The 17,807-nt window shown below is 37.3% G+C and overlaps 2 protein-coding genes across 3 annotated transcripts in view; one reads left to right on the top strand and one right to left on the bottom strand.

Annotated features, from left to right (window-relative positions):
• Positions 1-17,807, top strand: part of NMD3 (NMD3 ribosome export adaptor) — a 150,346-nt gene that overhangs the window by 125,285 nt on the left and 7,254 nt on the right. Inside the window, exon 19 of the transcript XR_004263883.1 lies at positions 5,673-5,788. The gene's annotated coding sequence lies outside the window, so the exon portion shown is untranslated. The remainder of the gene's footprint in view (positions 1-5,672; positions 5,789-17,807) is intronic.
• Positions 2,554-17,344, bottom strand: SPTSSB (serine palmitoyltransferase small subunit B). 2 transcript variants are annotated; one of them, XM_032261665.1, is made up of 3 exons: positions 17,314-17,344; positions 9,889-9,928; positions 2,554-4,099 (listed from the first exon to the last, which is right to left on the bottom strand). In XM_032261665.1, the coding sequence occupies exon 3, from the start codon at positions 4,065-4,067 to the stop codon at positions 3,837-3,839; it is 231 nt and encodes a 76-aa protein (XP_032117556.1). In that variant the 5' UTR covers positions 4,068-4,099; positions 9,889-9,928; positions 17,314-17,344; the 3' UTR covers positions 2,554-3,836. The 2 variants fall into 2 exon arrangements, with proteins under 2 accessions (XP_032117556.1, XP_032117547.1); XM_032261656.1 differs by lacking the exons at positions 9,889-9,928; positions 17,314-17,344 and adding an exon at positions 6,212-6,233.

Here is a 17,807-nt window from a genome sequence, read left to right as displayed (position 1 = left end):
TGTGCTTGCTTGTATTTTTATTGTTGTTGTTATCTTGCCTACCAGATAGTATCACTAATAAATCCAGAGGTGTTTCTGTTTCTGTCTCATTCATTTTCATTTTCTAGTACTAAGCCCAAAGACTAGCACATGGTAGGCTTTTATTCACTATATTTTTTTTTAAAAAATTTCAAACATAATGTTTTTTTTAATAGGAGAAAAACCATATTTAATTATGTACATATGCACGGGAGCTTTAAAAACACAGGAGAGTTAATGAAGGGACAGATGATTGACGCTTATATAGCACCCTAAACTACAGAAAGGAATAGGGAATTGGGGCTTTTGGAGGCAGGGGTGAAGAGAAGTTATGGGAGCGTGAGGGGAGAAAATGTATGCTGGATAAAGCTTGCCTTGTTATGCACATAAAAAATCTGTCAGGTTAAAAAATATTGCCAGGGGAGCAGCCCTCTTTCTGATACAGATACATTTACAAATGTAGATTTCCTTTATTAATACTATTTTTTTTTTTTTTACAAAAGGGCAGTTTTTCAGAGCTACACTTGTATATGCAGTTTATCAAAATAAACAGCTATAAATATACAAAATATATTTTGGGGTGGCATACTTTAGTCTCCTGTTTTTTATTTTTATTTATTTATTTTTTGTTTGTTTTTTGAGACAAGTCTCACTCTGTCACCCAGTCTGGAGTGCAGTGACAGGATCACAGTTCACTACAGCCTTGACCTCCCAAGCTCAGGTGATTCTCTCACCTTAACTCTGAAGAGCTGCGACTACAGGAGTGTGCCACTGCCACCACATCTGGCTAATTTTTTGTATTTTAGTATGGATTGGGGTTTTACCATGTCAAATGTAATGTTAAGAGAATTTTACAATTAATACCTATATACCTAGCATCTAGTTTCTACTATTATATTTTCATCACGTATTTTTTTCATTTTTCCATCCTTCTATCTATCCATTAATCATGGTTGACTTTTAATAAATTTATTGAGTAACTGAATGAATGTTACTGTTTTGGTCCATAGCTGGGACTGTCCGTATTGAGGTTGGCCCAATATAGACACTGAGCTTCTTTGTTTTTCTGTGGTCACATTGTAGAGGGAGCTACATAATCCTCTTGGGTGGGAATTTGCTAAGCCCTGTACCAGGGAATTCAGAAACAAGGATAAATCTGCCTTCCAAGATCACCCCGGTTAGAGGATCTAAATATATTTCTGATGGAAGAAGAAAAAAATAGAAAATGTCAATGAGTGATATTTTTTTAACAAACAACTTAATAAAGATTGATTAGTCCCATCTTGATATTAAAACTGCCTCATATCTTGGCATTTTGTATTTTTGTTTTTGTTGTTGTTGCACAGGTAGATAAGAGTAATTGTTGACTTGGCCAATACCAGGGAAAGAACATCTTATAATTTCTCATTTGGTGAGGGACAAATGCAAGCTCACCAGAACCATGGAACCTTTGGCCTTTCTTGTTTTTAAAGCTATGTACACGTTATTGAAATATCCAAGTAATGGGAACAAAGGAAAAACACATGAAAAGTGTTTTTAATCTAGGCAAACTGTGGTCAAGGTAAAGAATGACTCTGCCATGTCTAGAAAATCAACTTAGCAAGCAGGGAAGGTAACGTTTCCTCTTTTTTCCCACTATACGCTGGTAGGTTTTTTTCCCCAAACTATTTTTGATTATGTTTTTTGAACTCTGTATTTATTATTTTGACCGTGCAGAAGAAACACCTTTGAGGTGACATCCTGGGGCGGTGCTTTGAAATAATTTTTTATTAAGCTTTGCTGTGTCTATTCGTGTTTATTTTAACTCTTATTTTTAGAAGGAGGATTTTTTAAGAAGGTCATTGCAGTATCTTTGTGACTGAATTCCAAGAGTACTTAGCAGGGGTCCATGTATATAAGGGTGTTGAATCATTATGAACTGGGAATGCATCCAAGTTGATGCTTAACTGAGAATTCTCTGTTAATTATTTAGAAGCAAAAGCAATCTTTCAAAATAGGCATGTGGGCCTTGGAAGCATAAAAATGGGTGAACATAACATCCCAAGTACAGCAGCAAAGGTGACAGCTGGGACTTCAGATTATCATGCCTCTAACCTGGGCTGTCTCCTTATGCCCTTCCTTTTATTTGATGGAGTTCTACTTTCTGACGTTGGTGACACTCATCCCATCAACTTTCATTTGTTCATTTTGTCCTCCTCCAGGCTTTCATGTGCCAAATATTTGCAGGGCCCAGTGTGGTCCTGACCTGGATTTGCATCCTTGCTATGCTACTAGTAGCTAATCGACCTTGAACAAGAAATGTAACTTTTTCAAGTTCCAGACTCTTTACCTGTAAGTGGAAGACCTTTATACCTACTCCAACATGGAAAATGTGTCCAGTATGGAGAAGTTCCTTGATACATGTTAGCTTATGTTGCCATTTTAAGATCAGTTACCATATTGGATTATTAAAAATTGATAAACTGGGGAGAAATATGCAATGTACCACCTAGATATTTAGTGCAATATGAAATAAAGTAAATCTGGAAGTAGATATTTACTTACAAAATTAATTTTATTTTGCAAAACTCAACAAATACATGTTCAGATCTGGTTTCTCTTCAAAACATGTGTTTGCTTTTTTAACAAACATGCAAGTTAATTTGGCATGCCAAACATCTTTCTCTCTAGCTCTCCTTGGAAAACTTTTTTTCATAACACAAACAAGGGTGCAAATATTGTTCAACCCTATTTACATTTTTACCCTCTAAAATGACATACATCAATATTTGTTGGGAGGAAAGCAAAACTGCAAAACTTAGTCTTTGGCATTCACATTTGCTTCAGCAGTATAATTAAAACCTTATATTTGTTTTAAAGATAAACACTTTGAAGGAAATTTTAAAAATCTTGCTTTGGCTCTGCAAAGGAGCCACTATATCAAAGCACTTAACTGGAGCTGTTGAGTTCCTGCTGGTAGAATATTACTTCCAGCCTATTTATTAGCTTTTCTTCCTGTAGCCCAATACATTCTTTTTTCTCCTGTCTACTGAATAAAAGCACAAAAAGAAAATTTATTTTCTCTTTTTCCCCCAGCATCATGCAAGGCAAGGCAACACCACAAATCACAATATCTGAATTTACTTTGATTATACTTTTGTTTCTTACACTTAAAATTATTTTGTATTATAATACTTACTTGGTTATCTAAAATCAACGTTGTTGATTTTAAACGGTTATAAAGCCAGACTTTAAGAAGCATTTAAAACAATTCATGAACAGTGTATGAAGGAGTATAACTGCCTCCAGCTTGTTCTTTTGCATTTGAAGTAAAAGTATCATCAGTTTACTAGAAAATAAGACTTAGGGGGTCCACACAATTTATTCACATCTTTTTGTACATCGTAAACAAGGATAAGATACTTCTGACAGTGGCCTATAAAGATTTTTTAAAATATATCCGTCAGCATAGAATAAGCATCAAGGGAGCACTTTAAGTATGATTCTGGTAGTTCTGTTATGAGCCTGTTTTCCAGAAAAATTTTGTAGGAATTGTTCCGATTTTAAATAAACTAAATTCATAGATTTGTGTTGAGAGAATATGGTATGTGAGGTAAAGTCACTGTATTATCTATGGTCTGATGCACAATGTAGCATTTGTGAAAGAAACTAAAAAGACATCTATTTCAAACTCCAGGCGGAAGGCAGAATATAACAGTGCATGGAGAAGAGAGTGCTTTTCAGGTCAGACAGTGAATGAAAACACAATAGTTACCTAAATCAATGAATTGTAAGCAACATATAAATATGCAATGCTATTTCACAGAATGTGAACAAGATCAATTAGAAATTGTACTGTGATATCCACATATTTTTGAGAAAAATTCCCAAGCCAGGCGAATGTGGATTGGAATAAAGACATAGGCAGTGTATACCACCATAGCAATAATGGTTAGTAAGATGGTGTTAAACATAGATCGCTCCCAGGGCTCTAAAACAGCACAACAGCTAATGATTTGGTATTGATAGTAGAGCCAGGAGAAATATTCCTTCACACGCCTCAAATCCATGGTTGTCTCCTTCAAGCTGCAGTAAGTTTGTCCTGTTAAAGAATGTAACAGATTAGAAGATAAGGAATCTTCTAATTCAAACACAGAATCTCTTTAAAATTTCATGATCTCAGCATGTTAATCTCTTTCAAAGATTTGTTAAAGATTATTGAATAGATTATTAATATTTGAATATTCTATAAAATAGTACAAAATATATTAATGATACATATAGTCACCACTACTAATAATTACTACTAAAATTGGTAGCAATAATAGTATTAGTAACAGTAATATCTAAATATGATAATTGCTAGAAAAAACTTTAGTGATAACAGTACCTAAAAATTGAGGTTAGCCTCATTTTCCAGAGCCACATATACAAAGATAAATATAAGCGAACTTTTCTATTTCCTACAGTATATATTCTGGCAGAAGATTTAAAAAACGGTGTGCACAGAAGAAATAGTATAGCAAGCCCAAGGTTACTAATCTTCAGCAGGGCATGCTTGCAAGCTTAGTCCTTGGCTGGCATCTGAGAACTTGGCTTTTGGAATATTCTCTCCATTTCTTAATAGATAAGGAAGATTCACTGTACCTAGCCTGTAAAAGCAATGCAATTTATAGTGAATGGCTACTGCATTCTGGTACTCTGGAATTTTGGTAATTGCCAAGCAAAGTGTGCCCACATGATCAGCCCCAGTATAAACTTTGGATGCTGAGTTTCGTTCTAATGGGTCTCCCTGGACAGAAGCTATACATACATTACTGCAGTTTTTGCCGGTAGAGAAAGGAACACTTATGTGGAGAGTGCTCCAGAATCTAGAGAAATCCATGTACATGCTTCTGATGTGCCCATGAATAAATACCGTGTGGATAAATATATGTTGAGTCCCACAAGTCCTTCTATGAATCATTGGACATGTGGGTGGTCTTATGGTTCCCCAAAACAAATGGGGAGCTCTAAGTGTAACTTTGGGTGGCCTTCTGGTTTTTTAGTATAGAACTTATAAAATCCACATTAGTGTTTAATTGGCCTTCAGATATGACCACAGTTATAACCATAACTAAAACTTCCCAGAAAGAAGTCATTTTGTAGAAAGCTTCCTGGGGGCTGGGCACAGTGGCTCATGCCTGTAATTCTAGCACTTTGGGAGGCTGAGATGGGCGGATCACTTGAGGCCAGGAGTTTGAGACTAGCCTGACCAACAAGGCAAAATTCTATCTCCACTAAAATATACAAAATTAGCTTAGTGTAGTGGCATGCATCTGTAATCCCAGCTACTTGGGGGACTGAGGTGGGAGGATGGCTTGAGCCTGGGAGGCCGAGGTTGCAATGAGCTGAGATTGCACCACTGCACTCCAGCCTGGGCGACAGAGTAAGACTCTGTCTCATGAAAAAAAAAAAAAGCTTCCTGGGAGATTCCGGAGACTTTCATAGGCATAGTGGTGGGTGTCTCTGAAAATATAGGCTCATCTTTGTGCCTCTTTTGCTCACTCCTAAGAATAACATGGTGCCATATCATCAAAGTCCACTTTGATAACTTTTACTATTCCAAGTACAGTTAGGATTTTTAAAGATAATTTCTATCTTCTGACCTGAAAATGTTTCTTTTTTCTTTTGAGGAAAAGCAAGATGCTTTCATAATATAAGACTGTGGACTCCTTAGGCTATGGGGAAACCCTCACTGATCCTTGTATAGTGGATGCTGGAACCATGCATATCACCAAGATAGTCATCAGTAAGTATTTGCTGAAGGAATTAGTAAATGAATGAATAACAAGTAATCAACTTAAATAAATAATTATAGAGCACTTATAGTCTCAATCTAAGTAGGATACATTTAGCTATTATTGATTTTCATACAGCTAGGCTTTCATAAGAAGTAATACATTTTGACTAGGATTGTTTTCACAAATTAAAAATGGAAAGCCCATGTGTGATCAGATCACAATGATCTGTAATAATGGCTAAGATAATCCAGCCAGATAGATAATACAAAACTGAAGCATTCTGACTTTCTTTTGGAATGAAAAGTCAGCCAGCCTCCCACCTTTCCTAGAAGCCAGAGTAAGAACTAAGAACTAAGTAATTTGATTTAAATTATTTCAATAACTTATATTATGGAACTTAAATTGGTAGGTGAACATCAGTGATAATTTACCTCCAATGTTCTTTTTCTCTCCCAGCTCTGGCTGCACAGAAAGAGTAAAAGTCAATAGGGTTGGGTCTTGGAGGAAATGAATGACAGAAGGAGAGTGTCTTAGTCTGTTTGTGCTCTTATTACAAAATATCCTAGACTGGGAAATTTATAGATAATAGATATTTATTTCCCAGTTCTTCAGGGTGGAAGTTCAAGAGAAAAGGCCCAGCAGGTTCAGTGTCAGGTGAGGGCACTTCCCTGTCTCTGCTTCTAAGACGGTAACTTGAATGCCATGTACTCACATAGCAGAAGGGATGGAAGGGCAAAAGGCTGACTCTGTGCAAAGCCTTCTTTTATACAGGCTTTAAGTGCTTTATGGGAAGAATACCATATATAAGGGGCTGTGGGAAACCTGAGCACAGCTCTGAGGAAGAGACTTTTGAGATAAGTTCCAAGGAAGCTTTATGAGTCAAACGGATAGAATAGACAGAGAAGTGGGGAGAACAGCCAAGACAGAGGGAACAACCTGTGCAAAGGCTGGAGGTGGGAAGAAGTAGGTTGGTTTTGAGGGGCCAGGGAGGGAGCAGGGAGCGAGATGACACTAAAGAGGCAGGAATGGCCAGAGTGAGGCCAGGAGCTACAGGGCCTAGTTGGGTAGGTTTTATCTTTAACCTCTGAGTTAGGGTAATGCTATGGTGGGTTTGAGAGGAGGAGGCTTTAAGCTCACGTGGTAATGCTGCATTCCAAAGCCAAGTTGAAAGGATTTGGGGGCTCAATTATTTCAGAAAATCGGTATCTCTACTTTTCCCTTGGGCATTACTCATTTAGAATCAACAGTATAATGAGACTCTGTTTAAAATATTCTTAATGCTTTTTTCACTTTTGCAAATGAGATAATATTGCTTATTTAGAAATATTATTAACTTTTTCTCTATAAGTTGTGGCTATTTATTTGTTTATTTTTGAGATGGAGTCTCGCTCTGTCACTTAGGCTAGAAGGTAGTGGTGTGATCTTGGCTCACTGCAACTTCCACCTCCCAGGTTCAAGAGATTCTTCTACCTCAGACTTCTGAGTAGCTGGGATTACAGCAGCATGCCACCATGCCCCAGTATTGTTTTTTTTTTTTTTTTTTATTTTTAGTAGAGATGGGGTTTTACCATGTTGGCCAGGCTGATCTCAAACTCCTGACCTTGGGTGATTGCCTGCCTCTGCCTCCCAAAATGCTAGGATTACAGGTATGAGCCACTGCACCTGGCCTGGTTATGGCTTTTAAAAATGCACTAATTGCTGTGCGTGGCGGCTCATGCTTGTAATCCCAGCACTTTGGGAGGCTGAGGTGGGTGGATCACCTGAGGTCAGGAGTTGGAGACCAGCTTGGCCAACATGGCGAAACCCTGTCTCTACTAAAAATACAAAAAGTTAGCTGGGCAGGGTGGTGAGCACCTGTAATCCCAGCTATTTGGGTGGCTGAGGCAGAAGAATCACTTGAACCTGGGAGGCAGAGGCTGCAGTGAGTTGAGATCTTGCCATTGCGTTCCAGCCTGGGCAGTAAGAGCAAAATTTCATCTCAAAAACAAACAAACAAACAAAAAACATGAATTAAACCAGGCACGGTGGGACAGGACTGTAGCCTCAGGTACTAGAGAGGCTGAGGCCAGCGTTGGAGGATCCCTTTGGCCTAGGATTTCAAGTCCAGCCTGAGCAACATAGTGAAATTTGGCAAAAACAAAACAAAATACCCTAAATTTTAAAAAAATGCATTGATTAATCTCCTGGCTATTGCTTTCTCTGTTAAAATTAGAATTCCTTGCTTGGGCAGCACTAGCCAACACCTTAACCATGGCCTTGAGAAAGACCCTGTACCAGAGGTACCCAGCTAATTTGTATGCAGATTCCTGAGCCATAGAAACTTTAAGATAATTACTGTCTATTGTTTTAAACTGCTAAAAGCCAATCAATCAATCAATCAATCAAACAAAAAAACAACAGATAAAAGCACACCAACATGTATAACACCAACACTGGATACATGGAAAGACCTTGGTCACAGATACCTCAAATCTGCAATGACTTTATATCTGGCCATTTTAAATGTACTTTTGCACTGCTAACAATTTAAGCAGTTAAGATTTAAAATATTTTTTTTCCTTGCCAGTTTCCACAGTCTCAGCCCTCTAAGTAGCCAGATCTGACATGTGGAAAGCATCTCTTGAAAGCCCTGATTGTCTCTTTTTATTTGATTCATTTCCCCCTTATTGATGAGACGCAATTTTAAAAACAGTTTATTTGTCATTTCTTATTATGAGATGGTGAGAAGAGAGAACCTTGGTTATTATTGGTGAACCATCTGCTACAATCTATTGTTAGAATACATACTATTTTTAGGTTCTAGATTTGCTTAGGTAATATATTTCTACCTTCTGTGAGTCGACTTTCTTATCTCCTATAGGACTATATACAAAATTAAAAGAAAAAAACCACTTCGACAATTTGATGAGTAATGTGGTTAGGAGAATTCATTCATTCAATGAATAAATACATTTTGGGTACTACTGTGTGGCTCCTTCTGAATATTAATGGCTTCAGAAAGACTCTATTCTCAAAGGCATTACAGGCAGGAGACACTCTTCCAGGAAGCAGCAAACTGGACCATGTAACAACATGCAGTGATCTAGGGTCCAGGAATGAGCAATAAGTGGGAGGAAAGGACATGGAATAATGCTAAGAAGAAAGCTAGAAAAAGAGGCTGCATGTGAGGACGTAAGATGACAGAAATATCATGAAATTAATTATCCACAGATAACCTAGAACTAGATGACAGCAAATATTTTAAAGTCCTAAATGTTCACAATGAAATGTGATATTAATCTGTCCACTTCCTTAGAGACCTAGTGCTATATCTCAGCAAAGCTAAACCCAGAACTTGAAATGCTTACTTTATTCAGGCACACCATGCATCTCCTGTTTTTAGTTATGTGCTTTGAAAAGGTAACTTTTGATATATGGAAAAGAAGGAGAGGGTAGTTTATTCTTTAAAAAAATTTTTTTTCCTCTAAACTTGATGACTTTAAAATTGCTCTTAGAACTTTAATGAGAGTGTGTATTCAAAGGTAGCACTCCTAAGGAGACTGTGATATATCTTCAGGCAGGGTACAGTGGTCTGGATAGAGTTTAACTCTAACATGCTGAGACTGTGTGATAATACCTGCTGAAGACTGAATGTTTCTGTCTTGGAAGTCCACTAAAAGGTTATGTCATAACTGGGAATGCAGAGTAAATGAATATTTCTTATTTCTGATTGTTACTACTCTTTTATCAATGAGTGATCATTTTCCTGTCATTTTAGATTTGTGTGCAGTGAAGGAGATGCAGTTACATCTCCTCTCTCAGATGGAGAGGGAGAAGATTCGAGACTCATGACTCATATTACTCAGGGGCAGGACTTAGTTCAGGCTTGGATGGAGAATAAAGTGAATAAATGTAACAATTTAAAAAAAACACATGTGGTAACACGAACACTAGTGTATGAGTCATGGAATGTGAACACTGTTGAAGGGAGCTTGCAGGAAAAGTGGCGGCTGAGCTTGCTCAGGGAGCTCTTTGTTGTTGTTTTCTGTTTTGGGGAACAGGACTGGCAGGAAGCTAGGCAACTGCAATGAAAGAGGAGTAGCAGATGATTTGGTGCAGTGGCATTTACCTTGGCAGTATTGCAGAAGATGTGATCCTGTAGCCCTCCCCTGCCAAAAAAAAAATACTCCAAGTTATTAGATTTTCTCATTAAGAAATTTCCCATTCAGAAAAGTAGCTATTCTGTTGGGAAAAAAGAAAAGACTTAATACATTTTGGGTTAAATTTACCTCTAGAATATCAGTATCAGGGACTCAAAAGTCAGAAGGACCTATAGTTGATTTTTGGGTTAACTCCTTCTCATCTCACTTTGGAACTCTACATCAATCACTCAGCTTCATTTGTGTGTGTGTGTGCGCTTCATATTTGGAACCTGAAAATCTGAGAAGTGATAGAAGTGTCCTGCCAGTTGCAGAGAGAGAGATGCTGTATCTAAAAAGAGACTGTTTCTGTAGTCACAGTAGCTTTCTTTGGAAACAGCTTAATATGACATACTCAAGTACAAGCCTTCCTTTAACTGAATAATTCATTTATTTAAAAAATTAGGAATATAGCGATTTTCTCCCAAAGAATACAACATGGAAAGGGGGATAAAAAATGAGTAACTTTACAGTGACGAAAACTGATAAGCCCTGCTTCAGCCAGATGATCAAGGCCAACATCAATCATTATTAATCATGTTGATAATATGTCTTCATGATATGATGTCAAAAAAAGACATTTTACCTCTGTGGTCTTCTTCTCAGTAACCCATACATAGTTCCAGCTTAATCATGACAAAGGTAGCAGACAAATTTCAATAGAGGAGCATTCTACAAGATACCTGACCAGCACTCCTCAAAACTCTCAAGGCCATCAAAAACGAGCCAAGTGTGAAAAATTGTTACAGCCAAAGGAGGCTAAGGAGACATTATGACTAACTGTAATGTGGTATCCCCAATGGAATCCTGGAACAGAAAAGATACATTAAGTAATAGCTAAGGACATATGAGCAAAGTAAGAACTTTAGTTAATATTAGTATATCAATACCGGCTCGTTAATTATAATGAATAAGTTATACTAATGTAAGATTTTAAAAGGGGAAACTGGATGCAAGGTATATGGGAACTCCCTGTATTGTCTTCTTTATTTTTCTGTAAATCTATAACTGCCCTAAACATTGAAGTCTATTCAAAGGAGAAAAGAATAATTATGAAAGTCTTCAAAGGTCCAGAGTTATCCTATTCTAAACTCCAGTGAACTTTGCTTGTGCTTTTCTTCCTATCTTGAAAACTTTTCCCAATAACTATGTACATAGATGAGTAATATCCTTGTATAAGAGACTGGCTTTTAAAATTTCTGAAACACAACAGAGAGCAAAAATGCACTTTACATTGTGACCTATGGTATACACACGCACACACACACATACACACAAAGTGTGTGTGTCACATAACTGAAATGAACAATACTTTGCAATGCATGATGATATTTTTATTCTATTCTGTTCTATTATATTTATTCTTGTCTATTCTAGTTAATTCTACCTTATTTTGTTATTTTCTTCTAATTGCAACCTGCAGTTGGAAAAACCCTTCTTTAAGGCTTAATTAGCTTAAGGGTTAGCTTCTCTAAGATGTCTCTGCATTGTTCAATATGGCAGCCACTAGTTACCCATGGCAATTTAAATGTCTAGTGTTTAATAGCCACTGTGGCTAGTGGCTACCATATTGGAGAGCAGAGATAGAGAATATTTTCAACATTGCAGAATATTTTGTTGGATAGTGCTATGGATTCTCCCTATCTGTTGCTCACGCTAATGAAATAGCCTACCTACTTTTCTCTTTTTTACCTTACAATCTGCTAAACTGCTGCTAGAATTAACTGTCCAAACTTAACAGATTCATTTCTCTTCTTAAAGCTTTCAGTGGCTATTTCCTATGAAATAAAACCTTTGGTTAAGGCCCTTCACAGTTTCATTTCTTCGCTTCTCCAGTTAAATCTCTTAACTCTCCTGCTAAATGCCATTCATTCTAAAGCTTCTATGTTTTCATTCATGCTCTCTTCTTTTCTTGAAATTTTCTTGTGCCCCTTCTCTGCCAGATAAACTCCTATTTTAAGCCATTGCTTAAAGAAGCTATTTTAAGGCATATCTTCTATACCCTTTCTTCTATGGAAAATTCTCACAAGACCCCTTCCCTGCAAAGGAAAATATATTACTCTCTTTTATGTGTTACCATTGTAGCAACATTTTTAGTTATGCACAGTCTGTTTTCCCCACAAGACTATGAGGGCTTTGGGTACTGGGAATGCACGGCATTCATCTTGTTATCCCCAGTGCCTGGTTGGTGAGCTGGTCTGATGGTTGACTGACTGATTCAGCTGTAAGGTGGTTGAGGGCAGGAACCACACTCGAACTTACTTAATATTCCCACAGCATAATGTGGGGATCATAAAAGGTGCTTCTGAATTCTCATTGTCTGCTTTCAGGCAATGAGTTTTAGACATATTGTTTTGTGAAAATTCAGTACAATCTGTTTTTTTGAAAGATGGACGAGAGCTGGTGCTAAATTTTAAATATATATATATGTATATATGTATACATATATATATATATATAACAAATGCTTTTTTACTTTCTCATAATGTTAAAAGTTCATGGACTCTTCAGGGGCATAAAAAAGACTTATGATGTAGTTTTAAATCCCATTAAAATTGCTTTTAGAAGTGCTTACTCTAAGTGAGTAATAATTTAAGATTGGTAGGTAGAAAAGTGGTTCCAATGGGAAACACCCCAGGCTGGGAACACCTGGACACTTGAAGACCTGAATTTTATTGCAGCTCTTTTTCTCTCTTTCTATTTATTTATTTTACTTGTGTCCTTGGGCAAATTCCAAAATCATTTTGTGTCACAGTTTCTCCATGTGTAGCATTAAGATAATTGACTCTAAGCCTGTTTGAGTGATGTAGTAAGGAGAGTTTGAATGGGTTTTGGCTCTTTAGAAGTAATAGCAATAGTCACAACAACTGTAGTATCATGTCATTACTTGTGGATTGGTAAAACTTTAAACCACTTGCAAGATTTCACTAACATAAACTCAAAGACTCTTTGTGAGATACAAAGACATACAATTATTTATTGTATCAGATACATGAATGTGGTTTAAATTCATCTGATTAATGGCAAAACCTCCTATTGCTTCTGTGTAAGAATAAGACATAACCACAGTTTATTGGCTTCTCAGTTTCCAGATACCTTGCTCTACATTTTCTGTGGGTGACCCTAATGTTTTCTGTGCCCCACAGAAAATTCCATCCTTTTTTAAATTTTGGGGGGAGAATTTCCTTTTAATCTTAGAACACTCCCCAGCCTTTCTTTGGCAACCAATTCCTCATGTTGACAGCAGAGTGAATACCAGAAGTCAGACTGTAAGTGAGGATTTGGAGCCCAAGTTTTTAGAGGGAGCTGAAAAAAACCAACTTTAAAATTTATGATGAATCAAAGCTAGGGAAGAAAATCAAACAACCATAGGGCAATTAAGGAACTTTCTCTACACTTTCATTAGTTGGATAATTTGATAGACCCCCTAGAGAGTAAGAAACCAACAATTGTAAGTCAAAGCACATGGTGCTTTAGGCAACAAAGTTACTCTAATTAAACTTTATAATCTTATACTTGGAAGTTTACTGAAATGGTATATTAGAAGGAAAAACTCTCACCAACAGTTTAGTTAAGCTGTTGTCGATATAGTATTTCATGTTATATACAAGAACAGAGTGTTTTGTGGCTACCTGAACTCATCTTATTTTATTTATATATTTATTTTTTATTGAGGCAAGGTCTCGCTTTGTTACTTAGGCTGGAGTGCAGACGCATGATCACAGTCAGCAGCCTTGAACTCCTGGGCTCAAGAGATCCTCCTGCCTCAGTGTCCCAAGTGGCTGGGACTACTGGCCCATGCCACCACGTTCAGCTAATTTTTAAAAAGCAGTTTTGTAGAGGGCAGGTTGCACTTTGTTGCCCAAGCTGGTCTTGGACTCCTGGGTTCAAGTGATCTTTCCACCTTGACCTCCCATAGTGATGGAATTACAGGTGTGAGCCACCACACCTGGCCTAAACTAACTTTATTGAGTTCCATTTTTATTAACACTAACAAAAGCAAAACAATAAAAAACATGTATTTCTACTCCAACTACGAATTGACGCTTTTGCGAAATGTGGCATGTGTTGAGCAACTGCAATTTCAAGGCAGTCCTTTTCTTGGTCATCCTCTGATAGATGATAGAGAAATTTATCAATGAAAAACTTCTGGCTGGGAAAGAAAATTTGGAATTTGACTTTAAGAAAAATTCTCATGATAACATAGAAAGTACCAAATTTAGATTAGATTAATCTCAATATTGTATGGCTATCAAAAAGAAGATATATATTTAGGAAATAAAAAGAGTGCCATATACATTGATGCTGAGTAGATATTAGGAGTAGGAAGAGAAATTTGTAACAAGGGAATGATCTATCTTGTCTTGCTCCTGGTGTCCTTTCACTTCCTAACATAGAAACAGGGCAAGTATCCCTGTTTATTTCTGGCTATACTGAAAGGGAGAGTAGGGCTTCTAGGTCAAGGTTTAGCTACAATGTCATTTCTTAGGATGAGCTTCTTTGTAACTATTTTATTTAAAAAGAACAGAAAAGAAACTTTGTTGTTATATAAAGGAGGACAAGGGAAAATATATAGCTTCTGAATGGCTTTTTCCTTTTGAATATATTGTTGCCAAGGAATGCCAGCTTGTTTTTCGAAGCAAAAAGTGAACAAACTGCAACGCTAACAATGGCCTTAAAGCCACTAAAAGTTATTTGCTAAGTCATTAAAGTGTATCCACATTCACAGAAGCATTATTCACAATAGTCAAAAGGTGGAAGCAATCCAAATGTCCATAGACAAATGGATGGATAAATAAGATGTGGTGTGTACATACAATGGAATATTATTCAGCTTTAGAACACAAGGAAATTCTGGCACATGCTGCAACATGGATGAGCCTTTGCTGATAGAGTGGAATAAGCCAGTCACAGAAACTGTATGATTTCACTTATATGGGGAATCTAAAATAGTCAAGTCATAGAAACAGAAGAATGGTGGTTAGCAGGGGCTGGGGAGTTGTGGAAATACAGAGTTGTTGTTTAATGGGTATAGAGTTTCAGTTTGGCAAGATGAGAAAATTCTACAGATTGGTTGAAGATCAATGTAAATATACTTAACACCATTTAACTGTACTCTTAAAAATGGCTAAGATGTTAAATTATATGTATAGTTTAACACAATTAAACATTAAAAAAATAAGTGAATAACCCTAAAAATTATGGACTGAAATTTTAAAATAAACTTTAAAAGTCTGAACAATATTTGTAATATTGTTTAATCCAAAGCTGAATAAACAAATAACTCCAAAGCTTTTCAAATAATAATTGTGAGGCCCCAATTGAGGTTCCCTTCTTAGTATTCAAGACATAAGGGGGAAACTTGAACTGCCAAACCCCCAAGAACCTTCTTGAGAAGAGAGCTGACATATTTAGGTTTATTCTTGGCCTTGGTGAAATTCTAATAGCTTAATCTCCTGCAGTACTTGCGGGAATTGTGAATTCTATGATATTCTTAACTGCCTTAGGAAAGACTTGCTTGATGTTTTTTTCTAAGGCCTTTGCTTTTCTTAAGAGTTAGAAATCTGACCATGAAAAATTAAGCCTTTTTCTCATCCCTACTTATTGTTGTTATATTTTATGGATCTTCAGCAACTGAAGACCTTTATCCAATGAATAATTTGAGGGTGAAGAAGGTAAGTTACTACAATATTGATCTGTCAGAAGCACGTTGTTCTCAGAGTTCTGCCAAACAAATCTGGTTGTATAAGGAGCTCATTAGCCAAGACCTTTCCAATAGTGTTTTATAATAATAATTGCCTGTTTCCTTTGCACTTTTTTGGGTAAGATTGAACAGATATGTTTATAAAACTTTTTAAAAAACATATTTATCTGTCTCTCCCACTTCTGATAATTATTTCTTATTACACTGTTTGGAAAGCTCTGGTGATGAGGTCAGTGTTTTTCTCATTCTGGTGACTGACAACATTGAACTTTCATAGATGTGATTTTGTGACAATAGTAATCTAGTCTGCTGCCCTTTCATTTCCCTCAGTCGATCTGCTTCTGTATCTCAGTTATTAGTGCTTTTACAGAAAAGTGTGAAGGCTAGGGGTGGTGGCTCTTGCCTGTAGTCCCAGCACTTTGCGGGGCTGAAGTGGGAGGATCACTTGAGCCCAGGATGCTGAGGCTGCAGTCAGCTGTGGTTGCACCACTGCACTTCAGCCTGAGCAACAAAGTAAGACTCTGTCTTAAAAAAAAAAAAAAAAAAAAAAAAAAAAAAAAAAAAGAAAAGGAAAAGGAAAGAGTGGAGAGCTAGGCTGATCAGGCCATAGAGACAGACATAGGACTGATAAGGTGCTCTCTTTGCCAAACCCTGAATCAAGGCACATTTCCCTGCTTGGTGGGTTACAATGCTATATTCCAGGTCAGATGGTTTCAGAGATACACTGGAGACAGAGACAGAGGGGATGTGGGAGGGAAAGTAGAAGTTTATAGTAAAATTCAGGAGTATTCAGTCAAAACATGTTGCTTTAGGCACCTAAATTACTTAGATTTTATAATCTTAGACGTGAGTTACAGCGATGATATACTAAAAGAAGAAGACTCTCATTGACAATTTAGCCAGATGGATTTCTGATTCTCCTGAGAACAGTGTAGACATATTACCGCTGGCTTCATCCCCCTTCACCTGCTTCCAGCCATACGGCTACCTACATACTTCCTGTGCAAAGCAGAGGAGAAGTGAGATAAAATGACTTATTCCCTCTGGACAAAGCTGGCTTGTTGTCAGGACCAATGCCACAGGGAATCTTCCAACACGTAAAAAGACTTATACTGAGATATTGTGTAAGTTGGATAATAGCCGCCCAAAAGCTGTGTCAATGTTTTGGAACCAGTGAATATGACCTTTGTGGAAGAAGAGTTTTTGTAGTACAATTAAGAATCTTGAGAAAAGAACATCCTAGATTACCCAGATTAGCCTTAAATCCAAGGACAACTGTTTTTAAAAGAGAGACACAGAGGAGAAGGCCCTGTGAAGACAGAGGTGGAGATTGGAGTTATGTAGGCACAAGCCAAAAAATGCCTGAAGCCGCCAGAGCTGGAAGAGGTGAGAAAGAATTCTCCCTAGAGCCTTTGGAGGGAGCACAGCTCTGCCAACCCTTTGATTGGAGACTTCTAGCCTTTGGAACTCAGAGGATAAACTGTTGTTTTAAGCCACCAAATCTGTGGTAATTTGTTACAAGAGCCCTAGGAAGCAAATACACAGGTCTTCCTTAGACATGGTAGAATCTTTTAATGTGAACCCTTTGCAGGGAATAGAACTTTTTTTTTTTTTTTTTTTTTTTTTTTTTTCTGAGATGGAGTTTTCTTATGTTGTCCAGGCTGGCCTGGAACTCCTGGACACAAGTGATCCTTCTCACTTCCACTTCTCAAGTAGATGGTATGATAGGTGTTCACCACTGCCTCTGGCAAAAATAGCAGTTTTCAGTGCCAGTGTAGTAGGCAATGGCTAGATACCTCACTTAAATTATCTCCATTTTAAAGATGAAAAAACTGAGGCTCAATGTCTCATGAAGGGAGCTAGGTAAGAATCCTGCTGACAGGTGGTATGGTGAAGTGGTTACAAGCTTGGGTTCTGGTCCTGTCTGGGTTCGAATCCCAGCTCTCTTCTTACTAATTTTGTGACCCTGGCCATGTTACTCAATCACTCTGACCCTCAATTTCTCCAACTGGAGAATAGGAATGATAAGATAGCTTCATTCACACAAATGCTGGGATGATTAAAAAGTATAGGCCGGGCGCGGTGGCTCACGCCTGTAATCCCAGCACTTTGGGAGGCCGAGGCGGGTGGATCACGAGGTCAAGA

Source organism: Sapajus apella, unplaced genomic scaffold (assembly GCF_009761245.1).
Source record: "Sapajus apella isolate SASKATOON/1434 unplaced genomic scaffold, GSC_monkey_1.0 scaffold4, whole genome shotgun sequence".
Taxonomy (NCBI): domain Eukaryota; kingdom Metazoa; phylum Chordata; class Mammalia; order Primates; family Cebidae; genus Sapajus; species Sapajus apella.
This window is presented reverse-complemented; position numbering and strand designations above follow the sequence as displayed.